Source organism: Clarias gariepinus, chromosome 17 (assembly GCF_024256425.1).
Source record: "Clarias gariepinus isolate MV-2021 ecotype Netherlands chromosome 17, CGAR_prim_01v2, whole genome shotgun sequence".
Lineage (NCBI taxonomy): Eukaryota > Metazoa > Chordata > Actinopteri > Siluriformes > Clariidae > Clarias > Clarias gariepinus.
Genome location: NC_071116.1, coordinates 9,912,962 through 9,935,161, shown reverse-complemented (window position 1 = coordinate 9,935,161; position 22,200 = coordinate 9,912,962). Strand labels below are relative to the sequence as shown.

Genomic DNA, 22,200 nt, shown 5'->3' with positions numbered 1-22,200 from the left:
AATCTTTATTCTTTATTCTAAATTTATTGCTTTGACAGTTTGACATACTGTACTGATGCCATTTTCTCGTTAAATTCATGATTGAGACACTTGGAATATTTTTTAAATTAAAACCAGGATGTCTTGTCACACGCGACACAGGAGTGTCACGTTAATTTTTTTACATTTCTTGCTTCTTGAAGAGCTTTACACCATTAGTTTCCTTGTGCAGAGGAAGGGTGGGTACAGAGTCAACTAGTGCTATTAAGCACTACTGTACAAAGAAACAAGAAACACTTAGTTAAGTAAAGATAAAAGACCAAGAGCTGCCTTTGCTCTAGAGGTTAAGTTTTTGTTAGAATGACCAGCCTCAGAAACTGCCAGTTTACAGTGCCTCAGGTTAGAGCCCACATAAATGCTTATTAGAGTTAAAGTGACAGACACATTTTAACATCCTCTGTCAGAGGAGACACGAGTCAGGCCATCGTGGTTAAATTGCTTCAAAGAAACCATTCTTTAACAAATGTTCGTAGAAGTTTTGTGTGTGTATACTGAATATACAGTACTAATAATTCTATAAATTTTTATGTCAACATGTGTCCTATAAACAGTTTGTTTTCGTGAGCTGTGGTTTTATCACTATTTTTCATGTTGGTATTGAACCTTTTTTTTTTAATTTTTTTTTTTTTTACACTGGTTAATGAAAAGTGCAACCAACCATTTTCCATTTGATTACCCGTTCCCCTTGACCTCTTGGCCCCTTTTTGGGTCCATACTCGTTAGACAGTAGTCAACTGAATAGCTGTGCAGTAGTGAGGTCTGAGCACACACTGTGGCTAACTGTGAAAGTGTGACACTTTACCACCCTATTGCATATTGATGGATATTAACTTATCTACAACCCAGTTACTTGCCAGTCTTGTTTGAGTTAGGATAGTTTTTATGTGCATTATACATTTTTATATTTGTTCACATGTGTTAGTCATAATTCCTTGTTTGATATAACATAGGCTACTAGTGAAAAGTCATGTTTATTATGTTCAGCATGCTGGAATAGGTTTGTCCAAGAAGCCGTGTCTATGAAAACATTGTCTTGGATCAAGTGGATAGAAGTAACTACAGTCAGGTCATCCAAAATGGCATTACCTGGAGATATGAAACGTGCTCATCAAGGGGTTTGCTCATGTGCATGCTTTGTCACAGCCCTGGGAAATTTGCTATTGAAGCCATGCAAGAGGAAGTGTGTATGTGTGTGTCAAAGCAAAATGGAAAGGGAGGGGATCATCTGGGCAGGAGTGATGAAAATCAAGCCCAAAATAAACTGACACTTTGCTCGACTAAGTGACTGCATGGGTTTTGTTTCCTTAGCTATTTTCCCTTTTTAGCCACGTGTGTTTATCAATTGCATGTGTGTCTGCATTGATTCCTAATATGATTGTGTGTATGTTTAATATGCGTGAATTACATAAGCTGTTTGGTACTTATGTGCATCTGCTCTATATGCTAATAATCAATATTATCCATTTGTATAATTGCTGCTGTAACTAGAGATGGGCCCGATCCGATATGATATCGGTATTGGGTCCGGTATAGCCGTAAGTCCGTCATCGGATATCGGTCGGACAGGCCCGATCTATATATTCCAGTTCGCAGTTGCACTGGACCTTAAACTCGACGCAATGCACCACTCCTTATTCCATACCATGAATCTGCGGCAACTTCGATCTGAGCAATCGAATAACATTAGCCGTTGTTGTGAACAAAATGTCGCTCGTTTGGAGATACTTTAGTTTGGAAACGCTGAAAAGCAAGGCGGCTACTTGCAATGTGTGTAAAGCCAGCGTGCCGAGGGGTGGAAGTACGGTTGTGTCGTACAATACAACTAATTTAATCAAGCACCTGCAGAGATTTATTTTAAAGCCTTATTCAGTTGGTGCTGTTGTTGGTCTGTTGCTTGACCTGTCAAATAGATGCGTCTGGGCTTATTGTTTTTAACTTACTTTTTTAATAGTTAAGATATTTATTTAAAATGTATTAGTTTTGCACTTTTATTTTTTACACAGTTGTTGCAGCTAAAATGGACATAATACTTGAACTTATTTCAACCAAGATTGTTGTGTTTTTGATATTTAAAATTTTTTACAGCTGTTGCTGCTACCTTTTTGTGAAGTGTGACATAAATTCCTTTGGAATGCCTTTAAATTCAAAGTAGTTGTGAATATTTTTTGCTCTTCTAACAAGTGCTTATTAGTTTATTTATTCTGTGATGTAACCTTACAAACAGCACAATTTCAACAAAAATAATGCTAATATTAAAGTAAAAAGATGTATTATATCGGAATCTGTATCGGTATCGACGGTCGTGTATCGGATCGGAACTGGAAAATCGTGGATCGGCCCATCACTAGCTGTAACTGCAGTAAGTTTTAACAAAGACCTTTCTTTGCTACACACCTTATTTCACCTTTGCTACACAGTGGTGGGGAGCCAGTTGCAAGAGGGGAAAAAAGGCTGCAGAATATGAAAGACTTTTGTTACCTGCTCATGCTAACAAAATAACAGCAAAATTCATACAGACAAAAGTTTAGTGTCCCTAAGCAAGCGAAGCTAATGAAAGTCCCTGCTAGTAATTGCTTTCAGTTATTTTTTCTATTTATTCCAAGGCAGGTAGCAAACCGCATGCATCACATGACACACACAGGGAAGTAGAACAGGGTTTCTACCAAAAATGTAACACGTTAAATGTCCTTTAAACATGTTAAACTCTGCTAATTTATTGGTTAAAGTATGTTTGTGTTTGCGTGTGTGTGTGTAATACTTTTATATTTATTATAATTTATATATGGAGTTCTTAATTATTTTACAGTTCAGGGAGGTGAACAGCACTGTTCTGTACAGTATGAGCTTCCTCATACACACTGTTCCTGAAATATGATCCTCACTGTAAACAAAAGCTAGCTGTGTGTACAGTACTTGCCCGGAAGTGTCTAGAGTTGAGTAGGGACTGGCCTTGGCATTAGAGGAGATGAGTTTTAAAGAGATAACACAGAAGGGAAAGATTGGAGCATAGAAGATATGGAGACGTTTTTTTCCCCTTTTTTACTCTCTAACTCCTTCCTGTGCATTGTGGGTATTAATACAATTAAGAGCTGGTGGTTACAATTAGACTCCTTAAATCCTCATTATTGTAGGACAGGAATTTGTGTTTAAGCAGCAATTGTTTGTTTAGTACTTTACTACTTAGTAAACATAAATTGATGATTTTACTCAATAACTTCACATGGTTTTGAATGCTATATGTGGATTTGAGTTTGCTGAAAACAAAAATTGACCCAGACACAAGAAATGCAAAATTCGGACATGGACAATTTTTTTTTTGGAGGGGCGGTTAAATATTATTGAAATCCCCTTTTAATCCTTGTCAAACTAGACTGAACTGCATGCCGCTGAATTTTGTATGTGCAGATATGTTTAGATGAAGTCTTGGTACATTCAGGTCATCAGCTGACTTCATTTTATTGCCGCATAACATTGCAGTCTAGACCTGACCAACTGAAGCAACTCCAAATTATAACACTACCTCCATAAACTTGTACAGTGGGAACTACAAATGACGGTGCATCACTTCATGTGCTTCCCTTCTTATCCTGACAGGCCAGTCACTCTGAAATAGGGTCAGTCTGTCCTCACCAGATCACATTACTCTTTTTTTTTATGTAGCTCCAAATGTTTATGCTCCCTTTTCTTCTTCCCCCAATTATCCACTAACAAGTGGTTTTCTTATTTTCACACAGCTGTTTACTCCCAATGTGGAGTTCTTGTCACATTGTATGCGAAAATGCTTTTATTTTTACTATTAAAAACATCTAATTTGAATCATGAAACAATGCAGCTTCAAGCTTTTAACCTAATCATGCTAAAATCACAGCAAATCATGATTTTTCCTCAGACACATTTCTGCTGCAAAATAGGTAGAAATAGTTCAGCACTATACTTCGGGGTTTTAATAATGTGCCGAATGGTTAACCCAATTACAGTTATTTAAGCATTTGCTTAAGCTGTTTGCTTAACACAGGCTTCTTTGAAATGACATATAGAGGCACATAGTGTACGAAATACAGTGAAATTAGGAAGTTTGGTTTGATGTCAAATGACTTCAATGCATTTGAAGTATGAACTGGGGTTTAAAAATAATTAAGACTTTTTTGTTTGTTTGTTAGTTTTTTCCCTGACTGTGATGAATATAATGTCTGTCCCAAAGCAGTGGTCTGTATAGTGTTATAGATGTAGCAGATGAGTGTATGTTGATTGATCAAAAGCAAATACTGGTAAATAAAGTATTTTTTATTTATACTGTTTTAAGGTAAGAGGGGCTACTCTGTTAACTTCTAATGTTTTAAACATTCATGTTGACTAAGTCGAAAATGATTAGAGGAAATTATGAGTTGCGACTTGTAGTCTACTGCAGCATTATTTATTTAACATATAGATCAACAGGGTTCCCAGTAGGAGTGGGCAAGTCACAGATTCATTAATGAGCCCATTGGGCAAATGAAAGCCGTAAATCTCACAGCCAGATTTCAGTCTGAGTATATTATTTACTTTTTTTAAACATTACATTTGATGTGTACACTCGTACTACTAAATCTGAAAAAGTAGATCATCCATACCAGTAAAATTCACTAACTGTCTAGTACAGTAGACATTTACGCAAAATCTTAATGTCTGTGTGAGCTAGTAATTTGCACATCCGTGGTTCCCTGAACTGCGTAGTAATAACTGTGGAACTATTTCAGGTTTCTTAGTACCACAATAGTTTTTTCATTTTGTCTAGTACTTACATTCGTCACTGCTCTTTGAAGCTCCCCTTCTTCTGTGAATTATGAAACTTTGTCTTGCATCAGTAAAGCATTTACTTAGCAACATTAAACCCGCACTTCCCTGAACCATTCACATGCTTTCATTTCCCTTTCCCTTTCCCCACCCCCACCCCCCTTTTTCCCCCCCAAACTCCCTGTGAAATAGATTGTATTGCCTCAGATATTTGCCGCCATATTCTTGCTGCTGCGTTTTATCTCTCTCCCTCCTGTAGAGTAGGACCTATTATTGTTGCTATGGAAACAATAAGGCTGATCTTTGCTAGCTGTTTGGATTTCTCTTTACGCTACCTAACATCCACCCACCCATCAACCCTCCCTGCTCTTTCCACAAAAGCCACATCATGTCACCATTATGCGACTGGTTCTTTAAAAGCTTTCAAGTTCTGCAAATGTTACACTCAAGAGCAAACAGTCAGCATCTGCCCTTGGAGTGTTGGTAAAGTGCAGCAGTCAGGGTGCTGAGGAGGAGAAGCGGTCAAATCCCGGTACTCGTTTGGTGGAGGATTTGCCCAATTAGATAGAATAGTGTCTTTCTTTCCTAATTTAAATCCCTTTGTGTACAATGCTACACTATTATGCTTAACTTTTAAAAGTTAATCATTATAGAATCAAATTAGTGTAATTTCTTTTACCAGGACATGAATGATTCAGTAGCCCAGAAAAAAAAAATAGATTTATTCTTTAGACTGTTAGTGGTTATTTACATTTACCTAACATGAAAGTAGATTCTTAATGACTTGCAAAGTGAAAGTGCTATGCATCTTTTTGGTGGTTTAACACGCCTTAGTCCTAGAACTATAGTGCGAGCTGCTTATTTAGAATCAGACTGTGCATTGGTTGACCACACGTCAACCAATGCACAGTCTGCCTGAAGAAATAATTTTTACTATTCCGTTTTATTAACCTGCCTGGCATTCCTTTTCAGAATCTTATGCATGCAAGGATTTGGTAAAACACACCAACCAAAATATATGCCGGGATGATATAACTCTCACATTATGATCATCTATAGATAGTCCAAAGGTGGCCACTAAGCTTTTCAACTGATCAACAAAGAAGAAGCATGCCACACCTGTTTTAATTTCTGTACACTGACTCCATATTAAGTTTAAATTAAATTAAAAATTTTGTTAATTACATATAGGGCTTTGCCTGGGGACGTACATGACCTACTTGTAGACTTGCTCACTCACTCAATCTCTCACTACTCTTACAACAAACATTTTAGCCGAACATAAATTTTTATCCTTCACATGTGAGGTGTTGATAGATCATATCTTATAACTGTAACTTGCTGACCAGGATGTATGCATTGTTGTTAAGGGCACAAATAAGAACAAAAGAAATCACTACTGGGAAATATTTCTCATACAAAATATGTATTGCAATATAAAATAGTCTATTAATTCTCGTGCTGTTAGCTAGCTGTCTTCAAGATGAACTTAAATGTCGATACGTGAAAGAATAGTTAGAAAAAATAGATATATCAGTGATCTCGCATGTATTCTGCCTTACTTTTTTGTGGCCTAACTCCATCACAGATTGCTATATTAGAAAATCATCATCATATGTTCTTTACCATACATTGCTATTTCCTTTTTAGGTACTTTTAACCTTATCATTTAGGCTTCAAGAGTGTAATCTGATCTATGCCTGAGTGTTAAAGTATAATAATTCCCATAATTATGACATAAACAGGTGTGTGTGAGAACTTAAACAATATATGTTAAATAACTTCAGCATGCTCACTCTCATACAGTGCAATACATGTCACATTTTTTCTTTACTCTGAATTATGAATACAATTTTCCAGGCTTATGTGAATGTTATGTCCCTCTATTTGCAGGGTTCCTGTTATTCAAGGATTTCTGTATGAATGAAATAGACGAGGCTGTTCCCCAGCTGAAGTTCTATGAAGAAGTAAGATAAAATTTCATTTTTCAAGTTTTTTCATTTTTTTTTTTCTCACTTTGCTCTGATGGCAAAATTGGATCGGATATAATCGATTCTGTACCTTATGCAGAAACTTCCAAGTAGAGTAACAGAAACAAATTTTTGTGGCGTTGGACTACTAAAATCATGTGTGTTAAGATCGCGCACCTTTTTCTCCAAACTCAGTGAGCAAACCCACTCATTAAACACGCTTACACCAGTCTCAAAATGCTGTGAGCGCTAATTAGTTGAAAATCAAGTGTGTTAGAAGACGCCCGCATGCTTGCAGCCGCTTATCTCGCCATTCACTGAGATTCAAGGCTTTTGAGGAGATAAAACGTCATCGTTTCTATATAACAGTAAACTAATGTTATAAGGAACGGACTAGATTTTATTAATCGTTAAATTTTTAAAAAATAAAATCTGGTCAAAATGTAATATCAAATCAGGATATTTATGATATCGCGATTACTAATAAAATAGCAGTTTTAATCAAATTGGCACCTAAAAGTGTGATATCGAATTGGGAGGTGACTGGTGATTCCCATCCCTAGTAGACATGTAGACTAGAGATTATGGTTTAAAAAAAGTTAAATAGACTTTTAAGCAGACCAGCCTACATGTATGATTTCTAAAATAATGAATTGTCATTAGTGGCATGAAATTAGTTTTCTTTGCCATGTTTCTACCCACTTGACCCTTAGAAATCCCTCACGTTGTTAAGCACATGGCCAGTATTTTTGAGCAACATGCAGATCCTGTGCTTACCTACAATTGCTGATGAAAAACAAAGGTTTCCCGTTGGCCGTGTTGATTTAAATACTGAGTGGATTGTAAGGAGTGCATCAGTGCAATTATCAGTGTGATAGCTGTTAAAGAAGTAGTTTTGTTTTATTCTTTGATTGTATGCCTTAGAGCCCAAATTGTTCCACTACATTACCATCCTCAGACAGTACAGTGGAACCTCGGTTCACAAACATAATTTGTTCTTATCTTCTGTTCATAACCTCTTTTGTTGGTAGACTGATTCAGTTTTCTATAGCTTTCTATAAAAAAATACATGCAAATAATTAATTATTATTTGTAATTATTAGTATTAATTCATCCATTCCCAATTACTTTGAGCTCTATTTAACTTTTCTTTTTGTTTACATCACAAAATAAAAGTAAAAAAAAAAAGTATGAAAAAAGTTTTATTTGGGCAAAAATAATACAGCAGTAAATAAATAAATAAATAAAAATTACAGGAGAGAGCAAACACTTTATTTTTACATGTATTTATGCACCTTTCTTAGAGACTTGCTGACGTGAAGGAATGGAGGAGAGGAAAGGGTGGGGAGGAGATTAGTGTTTGGAAGGACAGTTCCCTTCCATAATAACACTGGGTTATTCTCCTTCAGGGTTTTTCTCTCTCTTGTTTCTTGGCCTCTGGTTCGTACGTGACAGGCGGTTTCACTAAAAATCTATCCAGAGAGATTTTCTTTCCTGCGCTGCTCAGTTATCCTAAAGTAAGACACCACTTTAGTTCACAAGTTCATTAGGTGTATTACCCTGTTTGCCACAGATTTTTATTCGGATGATACTTTTTGGAAAAAACTTGGACGTTGCACACTTTGCACAAAATTCTTTTAACATGTGCGCAATCCACGTCGAGTAAGCAAACTGATGCTGGGCGACGCGCTCATGCCTTTGTTCAGCTGATAGCGGCAGCTTGGGATGGCGGTTTCTGAGTTGTTTTCCGAGATGGAGTTCATGAACAAGGATAAATTTGGAGCAAATATTTTGGTCGAGACCAGATTTGTTTGTACATGGGGGCTTTCATGAATCAAGTTTCCACAGTACTTGGACAAACTGGTCATACATTTTAAAGTGCATGTTACACACTCATAAGGCCCTGGGTAGGCAGGTCTGGTTTAGAATCTGAACGGTTAGGTCTGCTTACTCTCCATGTGGTTAAAACCACCCCAAATGCATGTTCTTTTCATACTATAACTGTAACTTAATGCAAGGAGTCTTTTTTTGCATCACCTCAACTGGAAACTTTCTTGAACTCGCATCACGTGTGCACCGACATCTTGCATAAAGAATATGTTCATGGGTGAGGGGACAGCAGTACAGCCTTGATGTGACATGGCAATGAGTCTATATCGCTCCTAGGTGCAATTTATTGTTTTAGTGGTAAAAATTTAGTCAATCTTTTACCAGAGCCTCACTAGCCAGCACAATTACAAAGGTAGCATTTTCATTTTGTAATTTCTTTTACATTGTTCTCTGTTGTAAAATTCATGCAGAAGGTTAAACCAATTGTACCACCTTTCATGATGAGAACAAGAGGTTGGATTTTTTGAGCCAATAGAAACAAAGCTCAGTGTGAACTGCAGCGATTCTAAACTTGTAACAACAAATTTAAAAATAATCTTTCCACTTGACAGAAATTGGGCTGCAGTTTTAGTTTCAGTTTACTGTAATTTGATGCAGATTTTGCAGCTCAGGCTTTCACCAATCATGCAGAAATGGTATCGCCAGATGTGCTTTAAAATGGTCTTTTTTTTAGTTTCTCCTTTAGTTACGCAGTGAAGTTTTAGAGATGGGAATCACCCGATAAAACATGATCATAATACCAATGTGCCAATTTGATTTGTATTGCAATGATTGAAGTACAGTAATGCGATATAAATAATATTATTTATGTATATACATTGCTTATATATATATATATATATATATATATATATATATATACACACACACACACACACACCACACACATACACGCACACACACAATTCTAAACAAAGCTCCTGCCATACAGGATGCTGTGCTGCCATTGTATCAATAGTTTTAAGCACACCACCTGTAGGATTATAAAGGAACTGCAACATATTACCACCTCCAATGCAAACATAAATTACCACTAGATTTACTAGGCCTGCGCAAATTTGCGTAAATACATAAAAAATAAAAATAAAAAACTTGGAGTCAGTGAGCCACACAAAACAATCATAATACGTAACTGAATAGATTTCCCCCCCACATATCTAAGTAAAATTACATTTGAAGCCTGATGCATCTTTTTGTTGTTATCTATTATTTATTACTTCATCACACTGCTTTGCTAAAAGTATATTGAGTCTCAAGAGCAAACCAGAAAAGCCTTTAAGCTAAATTAAATAAATAAACATACTAAAATAAAAGCAAAACATACCAAACAATACTGTAGCCAAGACAACTGCAACAGCACCAGACATGTATAAGGACATCTTCCAAAGCCATTACAATATGTTTACACATTGACATTTCATGCTGTTAAATGGCAGGGTTTTTTTTTATGTATAAACAAACTACAATCAGACTGAGCTGAATAAAAGGTTTCCTTACCGTGGGCTATGTTGTACTTCACACAACCAGATCTTCAGAATGCATATGTAGATTGCATGTTTAGCAATACATGCCATGCACCAGTGCATATAACAGTGCAGCAACTAACAGTTCTTTTTATATTTTAACTATCTATCAATTATTTAAACAAATAATAGTCTAATTATGAATAATTCAGTGACTCTTGATTGGATTGTCAGCGTTTAAATTTAGCTTTAAATTATTTTACGCATCTTCTAGAATGAAAGGTTGATAAGTTAAATAAAAAACTTGAATTTCCTTTTTATGTCAAATAATTAGACGATGGATAAGCAAATTAGTAGAATAAAATATAAAAATACATGCGTACCTAGTGTGTCTCCTGTTCAAAAGCTCCAGCATAAGAGGTGCAGAGTTTTGCCATTGTAAAACAAACCACTGATTCCATGCTCTCTGCTTAAGATCCTCCAGAGGTGATGCTCGGAATCCATTAGGTAACTGCTTCAAAGCTCATGCGTGTATCTATGCACAGTAGTTTTGATATTAGTGTTTTCTTTTATGTTTTCCATCCATTTTTTATAGACAATTTACAGTAATGTAATACATCCTTAAATGCTTCTCCTTCAGTCATTTTGCAATGAAATGATCCAGTCAAGTAAGGCAGGATGTTTATTGCCATTTTGTACAAATGATCAAATTAGTACCTTTATCTGTATGTGTTCACCTTTTAGTTTTTTTTCTTGCCTTTGTTTAAAAAAAATGTTGTAAAAGTATTTTGTTTGTCTCAAACATTTAAATAGGTTTCGGCAGGATGTAAACGAGGTACTAGGCTTGATGTCAGAAGGCAGCACATTGATAACTGTTCCAGCTTAAGGATTGTTATAGATTTCCACGCTCATGTCTTTTCAGATTAAAGAATACGAGAAGTTGGATTCTGAGGACGAGAGACTAAGTCGCAGTCGACAGATATATGATGGCTATATAATGAAGGAGCTTCTGTCATGTTCACATGTAAGACCTGACTGTCAAAAAAAAAAGTCATTCATATCATGCCTCTGGGTTTTTAAGCACTGTCATTTGTGGGACATAAATCAAGGCAGATGGATTTTCTGCCAAGTTAATCCACCACAGAGACCATTTTAAAATGACCTTTTGTTTTTTTATTGCCAATCAATTTTTGACCCTTCCACATAGTTTTTAACGTAAGATCACAGTAGGTGGGGATGCTTAAATCATATTACGTTGTTGGACACTGTTTTTAAATTTACTTCACAACTGAGAAAGGCAAGGGGCACTTTTTAATGCTTTATGCATCAGATGTGCCTATTGCTTGATGTTTGACCAACACCTTGAACCTTTATATGTAGTACTGTGTGTTTATGTCTTGTAGCCCTTCTCTAAGAAAGCAGTGGACCATGTTCAGTCTCACCTGGCTAAGAAAATGGTGCCCCCATCCCTCTTTCAGGTAAGACTTTGCCAGTAGGATTTGAAAATGCCTATATCATAGAACTGACACTACCGGTATTTGGTGCTTATTCAAGCATATGTACATATAATACCTTTTATAATTTATATAGCTTGACTATTAGAAAGCTTAGCAGTTCGAGTACTGATTAGGCACTGTGTTGTGCACTAGATTTATGTAGTGTTTGTCAGTTTGTGGTTTTCTTTTTGCAGATCTGCTATTTTTATAGAACATTTGGATAGTTTTTTGCTGATACCAACCTTTCAGAACATAACCATATTGATATTTGCTATTATATTATTTAATTGTACACAGGACATCATACTTGTGCATGGTTCAAATCAAATATGAAAGTCAACGTCCTTTTACTGAATGTCTCTTAATCCGTTTAATAGCAAACCTCCTAAGAACTGGATTTGCTTTTCCATAAACGAGAGTGTCGCCTCATTACGTCACTGTATACGTTCATGTATGTCCTTACTTTCTCAGCAATGCTAGCAGGCCAAAAAATATACGTTGGAGACAAAAACATGCTAGCGGCAACCATAATAGCAGCAATAGCAAACTCCAACAAGGCTTTGCGAGCAGTTCTCATTGTTTTATCATTATTAAAAAACATTTGCCCATTTTATATTGAGTCCATTTTTTAATCTGTCACAAAGAAATCAACTAAAACCAACTTTTAGTTTGTTGTGATTAATCTTCCCCAAGCCTCTGATGTAAGTGGTTATTTGTTCTAGCCCAGCAAAGTGTTGGCGCCGCCATGGAATCAGTTTTTCTGAGGGTTTTTCTGTCTGAGGGCCGAAAACTAAAAGGTGGTTCTGTGTTCCAACTAGGTGCTTACTGCAACCTGCTGCATAAATACCCAAGTGTGTTACAGAACAACATTACTAATTTAGTAGCTGGCGGAGGGGGAAGGGGGTGGGCAACCATACCCAGTCACTGTCCAAAAGACCTGTGCCTAGTGTGTAAGTAGCATGAGCTATCTCTTGAGGTTGCGGTAGACTACATGCGGTTGCATTTTACATGCGGTTGCATGAGAGAAAGTGAATTTAATAACCAAAAACATTTCTTTTCATAATTATAATATAATTTAACTTTTACATTTTTAAATGTTAAATAAAAAGATCTCTTGGATTGTAGGGCTGCAACAACGAATCGATAAAAAATCGATTACTAAAAGCATTGGCAACGAATTTCATAATCGATTCGTTGTTTTGCGCGGCGCGGAGACATTTCATTATAAAAAAATAAAACTTTAGTTGAGCGCCGAGTGGAGTAAACACACTGGGTCTCGCGCACTGATGCTAGCAGAGTTCGGCGCCTCATAGACAGAAATGAGCAAATATTTAAAAAACGAGCGGAGGTGGAGGAAAGATACATAGCGGAGGCTGCTAGGTCTTAGTGTGCGTCTCTCACTGGTATAATCAACATCCGTGCACGGCGTGTGTCTGTGTGGCACGGAGAGACAGACCTCTTCTACTTTCACCTTTACAGACACGCACACAAGCTTTCTCTCTGCTCTGTCGCGATTCTTTTTAAAGGGAAAGTGCAGGTTAATTTGTTTTATTTTTACTTTACAGCAGTGATTCTGTTAGTGGTTTTAAAAATTTAATTTGGTTTACGAGTGTTTTTGAATACGAGCCTGCTTCCGGAAGGAATTATGCTCGTAATCCAAGGTTCCACTGTATATATTTGGCAGATGTAAAGCATACATGTCTGTTTTTTGTTAGTCCATTTTTGTTTTATTATTATTATAACAGCTCAAGGAGCAACATGTTTGTGCACTTTCTAAAGATTTTAGGTATTTTTTTGAATAAAGGGTTGAAAATTAATGCTTTTCCTGGGTCATTTAATCGACAGATTAATCGATTATTAAAGTAATCGTTAGTTGCAGCACTAATAGATTGCTTGCAGGATGAAAAGGTAGTCAGTATGTGAAAGCAATGTTTTGCTTACAATAATCAACCAGTCTTTTAGGCCCCGTTTGGATAATTATAAACCAAGACCCCTTATATATATTTTTCTTCTTTTTTAGCCATATATTATTGAAATCTGCGATAGTCTGCGAGGAAAAATCTTTCTAAAGTTCATAGAAAGGTATGATTGACTGTTTTTAATTACCAAACCTTTTGTTTTTTCTGTTCTTTTACCGTGTTTTTAACTGTTAGACCTGTTTTTTTTTCCTGTAGTGACAAGTTTACTCGTTTTTGCCAGTGGAAGAATGTGGAACTAAATATCCATGTAAGTTCTGTATGTTTAAGATTTTAAGCAGTTTGAATATGCAACCTTGCAATTATGGGGGTTTTATAAATTAAAGGGAAATTAGAATTCTCTCTGTCAACTTTTACCTTAAGTAACTGCATAGTATGAGTGTTTACAGATATTTAGACACAGCCACTTTGTAGTAGGTCTGTTTTTTGTAATACATTGTCTTAAATACCTTGTCTCTCCATTTAGTTAACGATGAACGATTTTAGTGTTCATCGGATCATTGGTAGAGGTGGGTTTGGAGAGGTGTATGGCTGCAGGAAGGCAGACACAGGAAAAATGTGAGTGTATGGAATTAAGCATAAATTAATGAATACTTGGAAAGTTACCTCAATTGAATAAAACAGGGATTTTCTTACATCACTGCACTGATTTATGTCTTTCAGGTATGCCATGAAGTGTTTGGATAAGAAGCGAATTAAGATGAAGCAGGGTGAGACCCTGGCACTCAATGAGAGAATCATGCTGTCTTTGGTCAGCACAGGGGTGGGTTGGCGTGGTAACACGCATATCTTCTAAAATAGGGCAGCTTTTTTTCCCCCTCACACAACAGTACAGTCTGCTCAATTTATTTTTGCTGCCTTTTAACAATCTCTGTCTCTATCTCTCTCTTACTTTGTATCTAGGACTGTCCATTTATCGTGTGTATGACGTATGCTTTCCATACCCCTGATAAACTGTGTTTCATCCTGGACTTGATGAATGGTGAGAGCTGCAGTTTCTTCATGCGCTGTCTCAAGCCAGACATTACACTTCTCCTCAGGTCCCCCTAAGCAGGATTCTAATTCCCAGTGTGATAATGCTAATAGAGATGTTAATTACAGGGATCCAGTGGAACATTACACATGCAATACTTAGCTTTTACACATGCATTCACTCCTGTTATAATTAGCTTTTTTAAATGTTGTGAAGTTATTTCACTTTGTAAAATATCTATAATGAACATTTGCATAATAAGGTAAACACTGTTTGAAATGGCAAAATCTAAACTGTTTTAAGGTTTTAGTAGTACGTTAAAATATAAAATTTCTTATGTTTGTTGAAATTTCTATGAAACTGTAGATGACCCTTACATTTAATAAAATGTAATGAATTTATTGTGTTCCCTAAGAGTGTCTAGTTTATCATTAAGTTTAATTTGTGTAATTAAAATTATATTTCTGTGATGTTTCTACAGTCGTGCGATGTAGTTGCTAAAAACATGAATTGATGTTTTAGGTGGGGATCTCCATTATCATCTCTCTCAACATGGAGTATTTAGTGAAAAGGAAATGCGCTTCTATGCAGCTGAAATTATCCTGGGTTTGGAGCACATGCACAATCGTTTTGTTGTTTACCGAGACCTTAAGGTAAGGGCACCTGCTTCCATATGTTTCAGTCCACAAGAGTTTTTTGATTCTCAAACATTTTTTTATTTTTTAACCATGTACACCTTGACCAATGGGAAACACTTCAAAAAGTGGTATTAAAGATGAAAAAATAAATAAAAATACAAAATGCACTGTAGCGTTACAAAAGTCCAGCCTAATATTGGGTAGATTTCCCTTTTGCTGACAAAACAGCTCTGACCTGTCGAGGCCTGGAAAACACACCCCTTTAGAGGTATTGGGAAATCATGTCTAGCGTCAAGCTAGATTGTACAGTGGGCCAGTGAAAGTTCAGTGTGTTAAGGCTCCGAGTTACTGATCAGAAGGTCGGCGGTTCGAGCCCCAGCTTTACCAGGTTGCCACTATTGGGCCCTTGGCCCAACCCTTTCCCCTGAACGCTGTTTGCTCCAGGGTCGCCATATAACGGCTGACACCGTGCTCTAAGCGCAGCCTACTAACATGAAGGTGGGATTTGCAAAAAAATAAAAATTGATCGGGCAGTAATGATTGTGGCGGATAGTGCCTGGGTAAGGTTGAACTTAAAAGCCATGAGCAGCAGATCCTGAACTGGATCATGGATTAGACTTGTTTGTTTATTAGAAAAGTTGTGTGTGTTTTTTCAAAATAATGAGCTGAAATAATCTTTTATTCCCCCTTTTGTAGCCTGCCAACATCCTTTTAGATGAGCATGGCCATGTCCGTATTTCTGACTTGGGCTTGGCCTGTGATTTCTCCAAGAAGAAACCCCATGCCAGTGTGTAAGTGTTCATAAAATTATTTATCTAACCCATGAAACTTATAGATTATTATTTAGTTACTCATTTTGTACATGAGTACCTTGTGCAGTTTTTTTTTTATTTACATTTTGTTTTATATTATGGCATGCCCATTCTGAGTTTATTTCTTTAAGAACTATAATATAAAGAAAATATTAAATATCAATACAGCATTCATAACTTAATTTAAATAGGCATTTTAATTGTATATTTGTAATAAAACAAGATTTAACTGGTTTCCCTGTGTTAGAATTTGTGACAAATTCGCCACACATTTATTTGTGTGTACAAGTGGCGCAACAGAAAACGTCTGCTTTGTCATTCAGAGTTTGAGAGTTCCAATCCTGGAGTCTAGGGAGCAGATTGCCTATGCTGTCGAAGAGCAAGGGTGGCATACTTGCCCTCTCACTGCAGTCAGAGTGGTACTATACGGTCATGGGTGTCTTTAAGCTGGGGGGGAGGGGGTTATTTCTATGCAGTCAATTATTTAATTAAATTCAATTGGCCTATTTGTGCTATAGCATTAGTCATTGTCATAAAGCACATTTCCCAAGTCAAAAAGAAAATTAGGAAGATGAGCTGGAAATTAGGAAATATATACATCAAATCATAAAATTTGATGAAAATCAAAAAAAATTTCCCAGATGAGCAAACCAAGGGCAACAGTGGCAAGAAAAAAAAGCCCTATGATGGCAATAGGAAGAAACCGTAAGAGGAATCAGAATCAACAGAAAACCCATCCTTATCTGATATCGAATTATAGCTCTTAGGAAAAAAAAGGGGGAATGGAGAAAAAAAAATGGAATCGGCCCAAATCAGAATCTGATTTTAAGAAATTTAAATTGGCCAAGTAAAATTTGTGGCATGCATTTAAATAAAAAAAATTTATTTGCATGGAACATATATATTTGTGCTTTTTCCTAGGGGCACACATGGCTACATGGCACCAGAGGTTTTACAAAAAGGGACAGCATATGATAGCAGTGCTGACTGGTTTTCGCTGGGCTGCATGCTGTTTAAACTTCTGCGAGGGTAAGCACTTGTTTAACTACAAAATCATGAATACCTCACTGTGTGCCTTTCTGTTTTTTATTTTTTTTTCTTCACTGTGTCTGAATTTCACTCTCTGTCTCTCAAACCTGTTTGATGTGAGGAATAAAGTTTAAATGTCAGGGGTCTCAGCACCGGAGGTTGGCTCACAGACTTCACAGAGGAGATGGAGGGAGTGGGTAGATGAGGGGGTGGGGGCTGTCAAAACCAGCTGCCTTAGCAGCTACTAGAGAGGGAGCAAGGAAAGTGAGCATTTTGCATTTGAAACCCAAGCAGGAGTCAAAGTAGGCTGTAAACATGTTTAACAAAGCAAACATAATACCACGTTGTCATTTTGTAGACATGACTTACTTATTGTGACATGTGACACACCTTCAGCTTCTGTGTGTTTGTATGTACCTCTGACTGCTGGGCCTCTCCTCTTTGGGTTTGGTTGACTTGCTTTTCTCTTGTTCAGGAAATGTTTAGTATTGTAACAGGTTCTTTGGTTTCTCACAGACACAGTCCTTTCCGGCAACACAAAACCAAAGATAAACATGAGATTGACCGCATGACACTTACTATGGTAAGCCATTCTCTAAATGTGCATGCACATGGATCACCTTGAGGCAATCCTTAATGAACCTTGGGCACCGTGAAAATGTTTGACTGTGTTTTAATGGTTAAATAGATGAATTACTACATAAAGTTTTTTTCAGGACTGAACAGTGACTTTTAGTGATATTTTAGGTCATTAATTCATTGATTTGATACCCTGGTCGTTCAGTACACTTAACTCATCAGCTGACTCTATATTATTGGCACATAATGTTGCTGAGTCTTGACCTGACCAACTAAATAAACCCCAGATCATAATCTTGCCTCCAGGGGCTTGTACAGTGGGCACTATGCTCACGGATGCATCGATTAATGTGCTTCCCTTCTTACCCTGACGCCCCTATTTTACTGGAATAGTGTAAATCTGAACACAGAAGACCACATTTTTCGCTCGTAAGAACAATTTTTATGCTTTTAAGCTAAATAAAAAAAAGAAATTCTGGTTAGTCTAACAAATGGTTTCCTTATGGCGATGCAGTTGTTTAACTCTTGTGAGTTCCTGTCGCATTTTGCATGTGGACCTGCTCTTACTTTCCCTATAATGATGGTTGTGATTTTAAACTTTGTTGCCAACATAACTGTAGTATTTACTGTTAATTGTGCAGTCAAGTGGGGAGAGGGAGCTTGTATTATGGTAGTCAGCATTAACATGTCAATGTTTCAAATTAAATCAAAATCTAATAAAGCTTCAATTTAATGCAAAGAATTGCCATCCTCAATCTCTCCATATTATTGAAAGACGCAATCAAGATAACATCATTAGCGTAACTGGACTCGGCTAGGTGAGCTTGACTTTGTCACACGAAGATAATTTAAAAGATAATTAGGCAAGTCTATGTAAAAATGCAAGATTGTGTGTAGTTTAGCAATGAGCGCACCAGCTTGAGCTAACCAAACCGCTGTGGGCACAGTGTGGATTGTTGTGGTCTGATTTCCTATCAACATGAGTGAACACCAGAGATTATTAGGATCAACACTCGCAATCCATTTTGTCAGCTACCAGCAAGAACTCAAATCGTAGTCATAACTTACAAAGTGGAACAATTTTGCGGATGCTTGCACGGAACAGTTTATATGCAAGTAAAATTTTAGCTATTTCTTATATAGTAGTTCTAAGCTGATGGTTTACTTTGCAATCACAGATAAATCTTGTTTCACAACATTTTCAGTCTGGGATACAATTCATTTCTTAACAATATGGAGATTAGACTTATAAGGATTAGAATACTTTAGTTATTTAGTTTCCTCCCAGTGTTAGTGACGGAACTTTTCCGTGTATGCTGTCATTAAATTTTCTTTGACGCCCCCTAGTGGAGAATTCCAAGCACTTATCAATTCTTGTGATAGAGTAATTAGGCAGATATATTAAAAACAACAACAAAAAAACTAATATATATCCATGAAAAATTAAAGTAAGAGAGAAGACAGTTATTTAATCAGCTGATAAATATGGAGCACAATAAATGTGTGGCCAGTGTGTCAGCTGAGTACCTAAATTTAATGAATGACAAAGTGATCATGTCAGTGGATTTATTTGTTGTTGTTTTTTTCCCCTGTCTAGCATATTTCAGGACGTCAAAGCTATTTGAGCTCAAATTGTAAAAGAGTTATTTGGATCATTTTACACATTAATTTGACATCAGAGTATTTTTTTTTTTTCAAATCTGGGGTCATACTTATTTTTGCTTGACTTTTGTAACACTCTTTTTAAGAATGTAGAGTTGCCAGACTCCTTCTCTGCCGAACTCAAGTCTCTTTTGGAGGGACTGCTACAAAGAGATGTGGCCAAGAGGTTGGGCTGCCAGGGGCAGGGGTAAGTGCATTTGTTTTTTACTCATTTTACATAATAATGAATTAAAACCTTCACTTTGTCTAAATCTGGTTACTATGTTAAAGGTTGAAAAGTATAAAATCAGAATTACTAAGCGCATACTTGTATATACTGACCTGATGAGTAACTGCAGGTTGGAGGTCTTGATGGTGTCTGATGTGGATTTTTCTTATCATTGTTGGGTGCACCCTGTAGGGCTTCAGAAGTAAAGGAGCATTTGTTCTTCAAAGGAATTGACTGGCAACAGGTCTATTTGCAGAAGGTAAGGCTGTGGGTGCTGCTGCATTGAAAATTATATCAAAGCTTCATATTTTTGATTATAAAGCATATATGTGAACTTTTGTTAATTTATTAGAATTTACTACTTTTTATTTATAGCGACAGACAGCAGTGGAATTATATACATTTAGTTTTCTGGTGCTTTTGCCTTAAGAATTGTCCTTAATTGTCTTTATTTAGCAGTTTAACAACCAGCTTCTCACACCTTACTGTTTTTGTTTGTTTTGATTATATGTATTTTTACTTTAACCAACGTTGTGCAAACGAATTAATCAAGATGGGAAAATTAGTCAGTAGTGAACAACCTTAAAAGGCAAGGTGAGGACAATACTTACTGTAGTTTATGTCTGCAAACTATGGGGTGTGGTCAAAAACACGAAATGAGACTGAGTCCAGATAGCTGTATTTCAGAAAGTCTGAGTCCAGGTGGAAATTTAAAATCTCATCTCTTGTTTCATTAATTATTTTTCAAATTTTTGTATTTTTGTAAATTTTTGTCGTATTTACTTAAGTTTCAAATGTTATTTTCTTCCTTTTGCTGTCCTACTGATTTAGTGTAAATAAAAATTGGGATGAATATTGACATATCTCCCTATCCATTAACTGTACCAAACAAAATTTGTGTGTCAAATTACATACTTGTATACTATTCTAGCTTGTGATTGTATAATAACTTTAACTGTTTTTCTAGTTTAGTTAGTCTTTCAATTTTACTTTTAACTCTTGTACTTTTTACTTTTAACTCTACAATTTAACTCTTGTAGACCTTAAATCCACAGTAAGATCTGTTTGCATCCCCGCTTTGTGGATTTTCTTGATTAGAAAATGGTTTGGAATACAGAATTAAATTTGAGACCCAACCTGTGAAAGTAATCATTGTAGTCCTGAAAAGTTTTAAAGAGTAACAAAGCTTGTCAGCCTATGTATTACTGTGCATGAAATACACACATTTTATAGAAAATCAGACAGACTGGGATGATTTGACTCAGATGTGCCATCTATTGAATGTACAGTAGCTTGCAAGTCGTCCGGATGTATCCAAGATAAGCAGGAAACTGTGAAATCAATGCTGCTTGCTGAAGTTTTAATGTTTAAGGGTTCATTATTCCTATAAAATAAATGTGAAATCAAAGAATGTTTGGGTCTCGAAAGGCTTGGGGTCTCAATAGTCTGTTTGGGATGTCTGCCCAAAAGGTTTTGAAGCCTCTGCTGTAGTAGGTGATTTAGCCTCACAAATTAGTCCAAGGTTTTATGTGTGGTCATCAGTACAGCATAGTGAGGTTCAACTAGCTTTTTCTTACCAGTGATCAGTTAAGCAAAAAATTGGTGCGTTCCATTGTGCTAATCTGTAAAGGATTTATAATGATGACAAGGTTACTTTAAATATATAGCTGCATCAGCCAGTAAGTTTTTAGCAGGCATTTCACACAGTCAGAATAAGCCATCACAAAACCTGCATGTGCATCTGTGTTCACTTTATTGTTCTTTGTAACTTGGCAAATCTGATCACATAAGCCACATGCTTGGGCCTGGCAGATTGCAGTTTTATGTTTATTATTAATGGCTGTGTTTGGTTAGTATTCTCCGCCACTGATTCCTCCTCGTGGAGAAGTGAATGCTGCTGACGCTTTCGACATTGGCTCTTTTGATGAGGAGGACACCAAAGGCATTAAGGTACATCATAAAGGTTAAACCAAAAAGCACTTTAGTCCCGGCTCACTGTGTTTTTTTTTTTTTTTTTTTTTTTTTTTTTGTTTGTTTAATCACACTTACTTGGTATGTTTTTAAGCTTTTCTATATCTAAACATTTAAGGAAAAGTAGAAAACTAATGTTTTTCTGGTCCAGTCTGGCTCCTGTAAGCTCTATTGAAAACAGTTTGTTGCACTTTTCAAGGACTGCAGAAGTACCTAGCAACAAGTGGCAGCTTGCTAGGGGTCATGACTGATGCTCGTGTGTGTTTTGTGTTTAGTTTTTTTTTTTTTTTTTTTTTTTTTTTTACTAGAACAAGTCATTAAACCTGTTTCATATTCTCTTTCTGATTCTCAGACACAAGTCCTGCATGTTCAGTTCATAATAGTTCTTTTTTTTTTTATTCATAAAAGCCAGTTGGGATATAACACCTGCTATCTGCTTTCCTTTTTTCTGGCTTTGGATTTCAGCTGCTGGACAGTGATCAAGAGCTGTATAAAAACTTTCCCCTGGTGATCTCAGAGCGCTGGCAGCAGGAGGTGGCTGAGACTGTGTATGAGGCGGTCAACAGTGACACGGATAAAAACGAGGCACGCAAGCGAGCCAAGAACAAGCAGCAAGGCCATGAAGAGGGTAAGGTTTCTAACTTGAACACGGACAACAATTAAAAATTCCTGTTGAACGTTTAAGTCCTGATGATGCCTCATAGCTGAGAGCCCAACAGAG

General features: G+C 36.5%; 1 protein-coding gene across 1 annotated transcript in view; it reads left to right on the top strand.

The window, feature by feature from the left end:
- grk3 (G protein-coupled receptor kinase 3) overlaps positions 1 to 22,200 on the top strand; it is a 72,146-nt gene that overhangs the window by 41,212 nt on the left and 8,734 nt on the right. The window contains exons 3-18 of the mRNA XM_053516128.1: positions 6,706 to 6,779; positions 11,058 to 11,159; positions 11,539 to 11,613; positions 13,652 to 13,713; positions 13,806 to 13,857; positions 14,074 to 14,165; positions 14,271 to 14,370; positions 14,511 to 14,589; positions 15,103 to 15,233; positions 15,915 to 16,009; positions 16,952 to 17,059; positions 17,576 to 17,642; positions 19,387 to 19,487; positions 19,701 to 19,767; positions 21,363 to 21,458; positions 21,945 to 22,107. Of these exons, the coding sequence (XP_053372103.1) occupies positions 6,706 to 6,779; positions 11,058 to 11,159; positions 11,539 to 11,613; positions 13,652 to 13,713; positions 13,806 to 13,857; positions 14,074 to 14,165; positions 14,271 to 14,370; positions 14,511 to 14,589; positions 15,103 to 15,233; positions 15,915 to 16,009; positions 16,952 to 17,059; positions 17,576 to 17,642; positions 19,387 to 19,487; positions 19,701 to 19,767; positions 21,363 to 21,458; positions 21,945 to 22,107 (1,464 nt within the window). The remainder of the gene's footprint in view (positions 1 to 6,705; positions 6,780 to 11,057; positions 11,160 to 11,538; positions 11,614 to 13,651; positions 13,714 to 13,805; positions 13,858 to 14,073; positions 14,166 to 14,270; positions 14,371 to 14,510; positions 14,590 to 15,102; positions 15,234 to 15,914; positions 16,010 to 16,951; positions 17,060 to 17,575; positions 17,643 to 19,386; positions 19,488 to 19,700; positions 19,768 to 21,362; positions 21,459 to 21,944; positions 22,108 to 22,200) is intronic.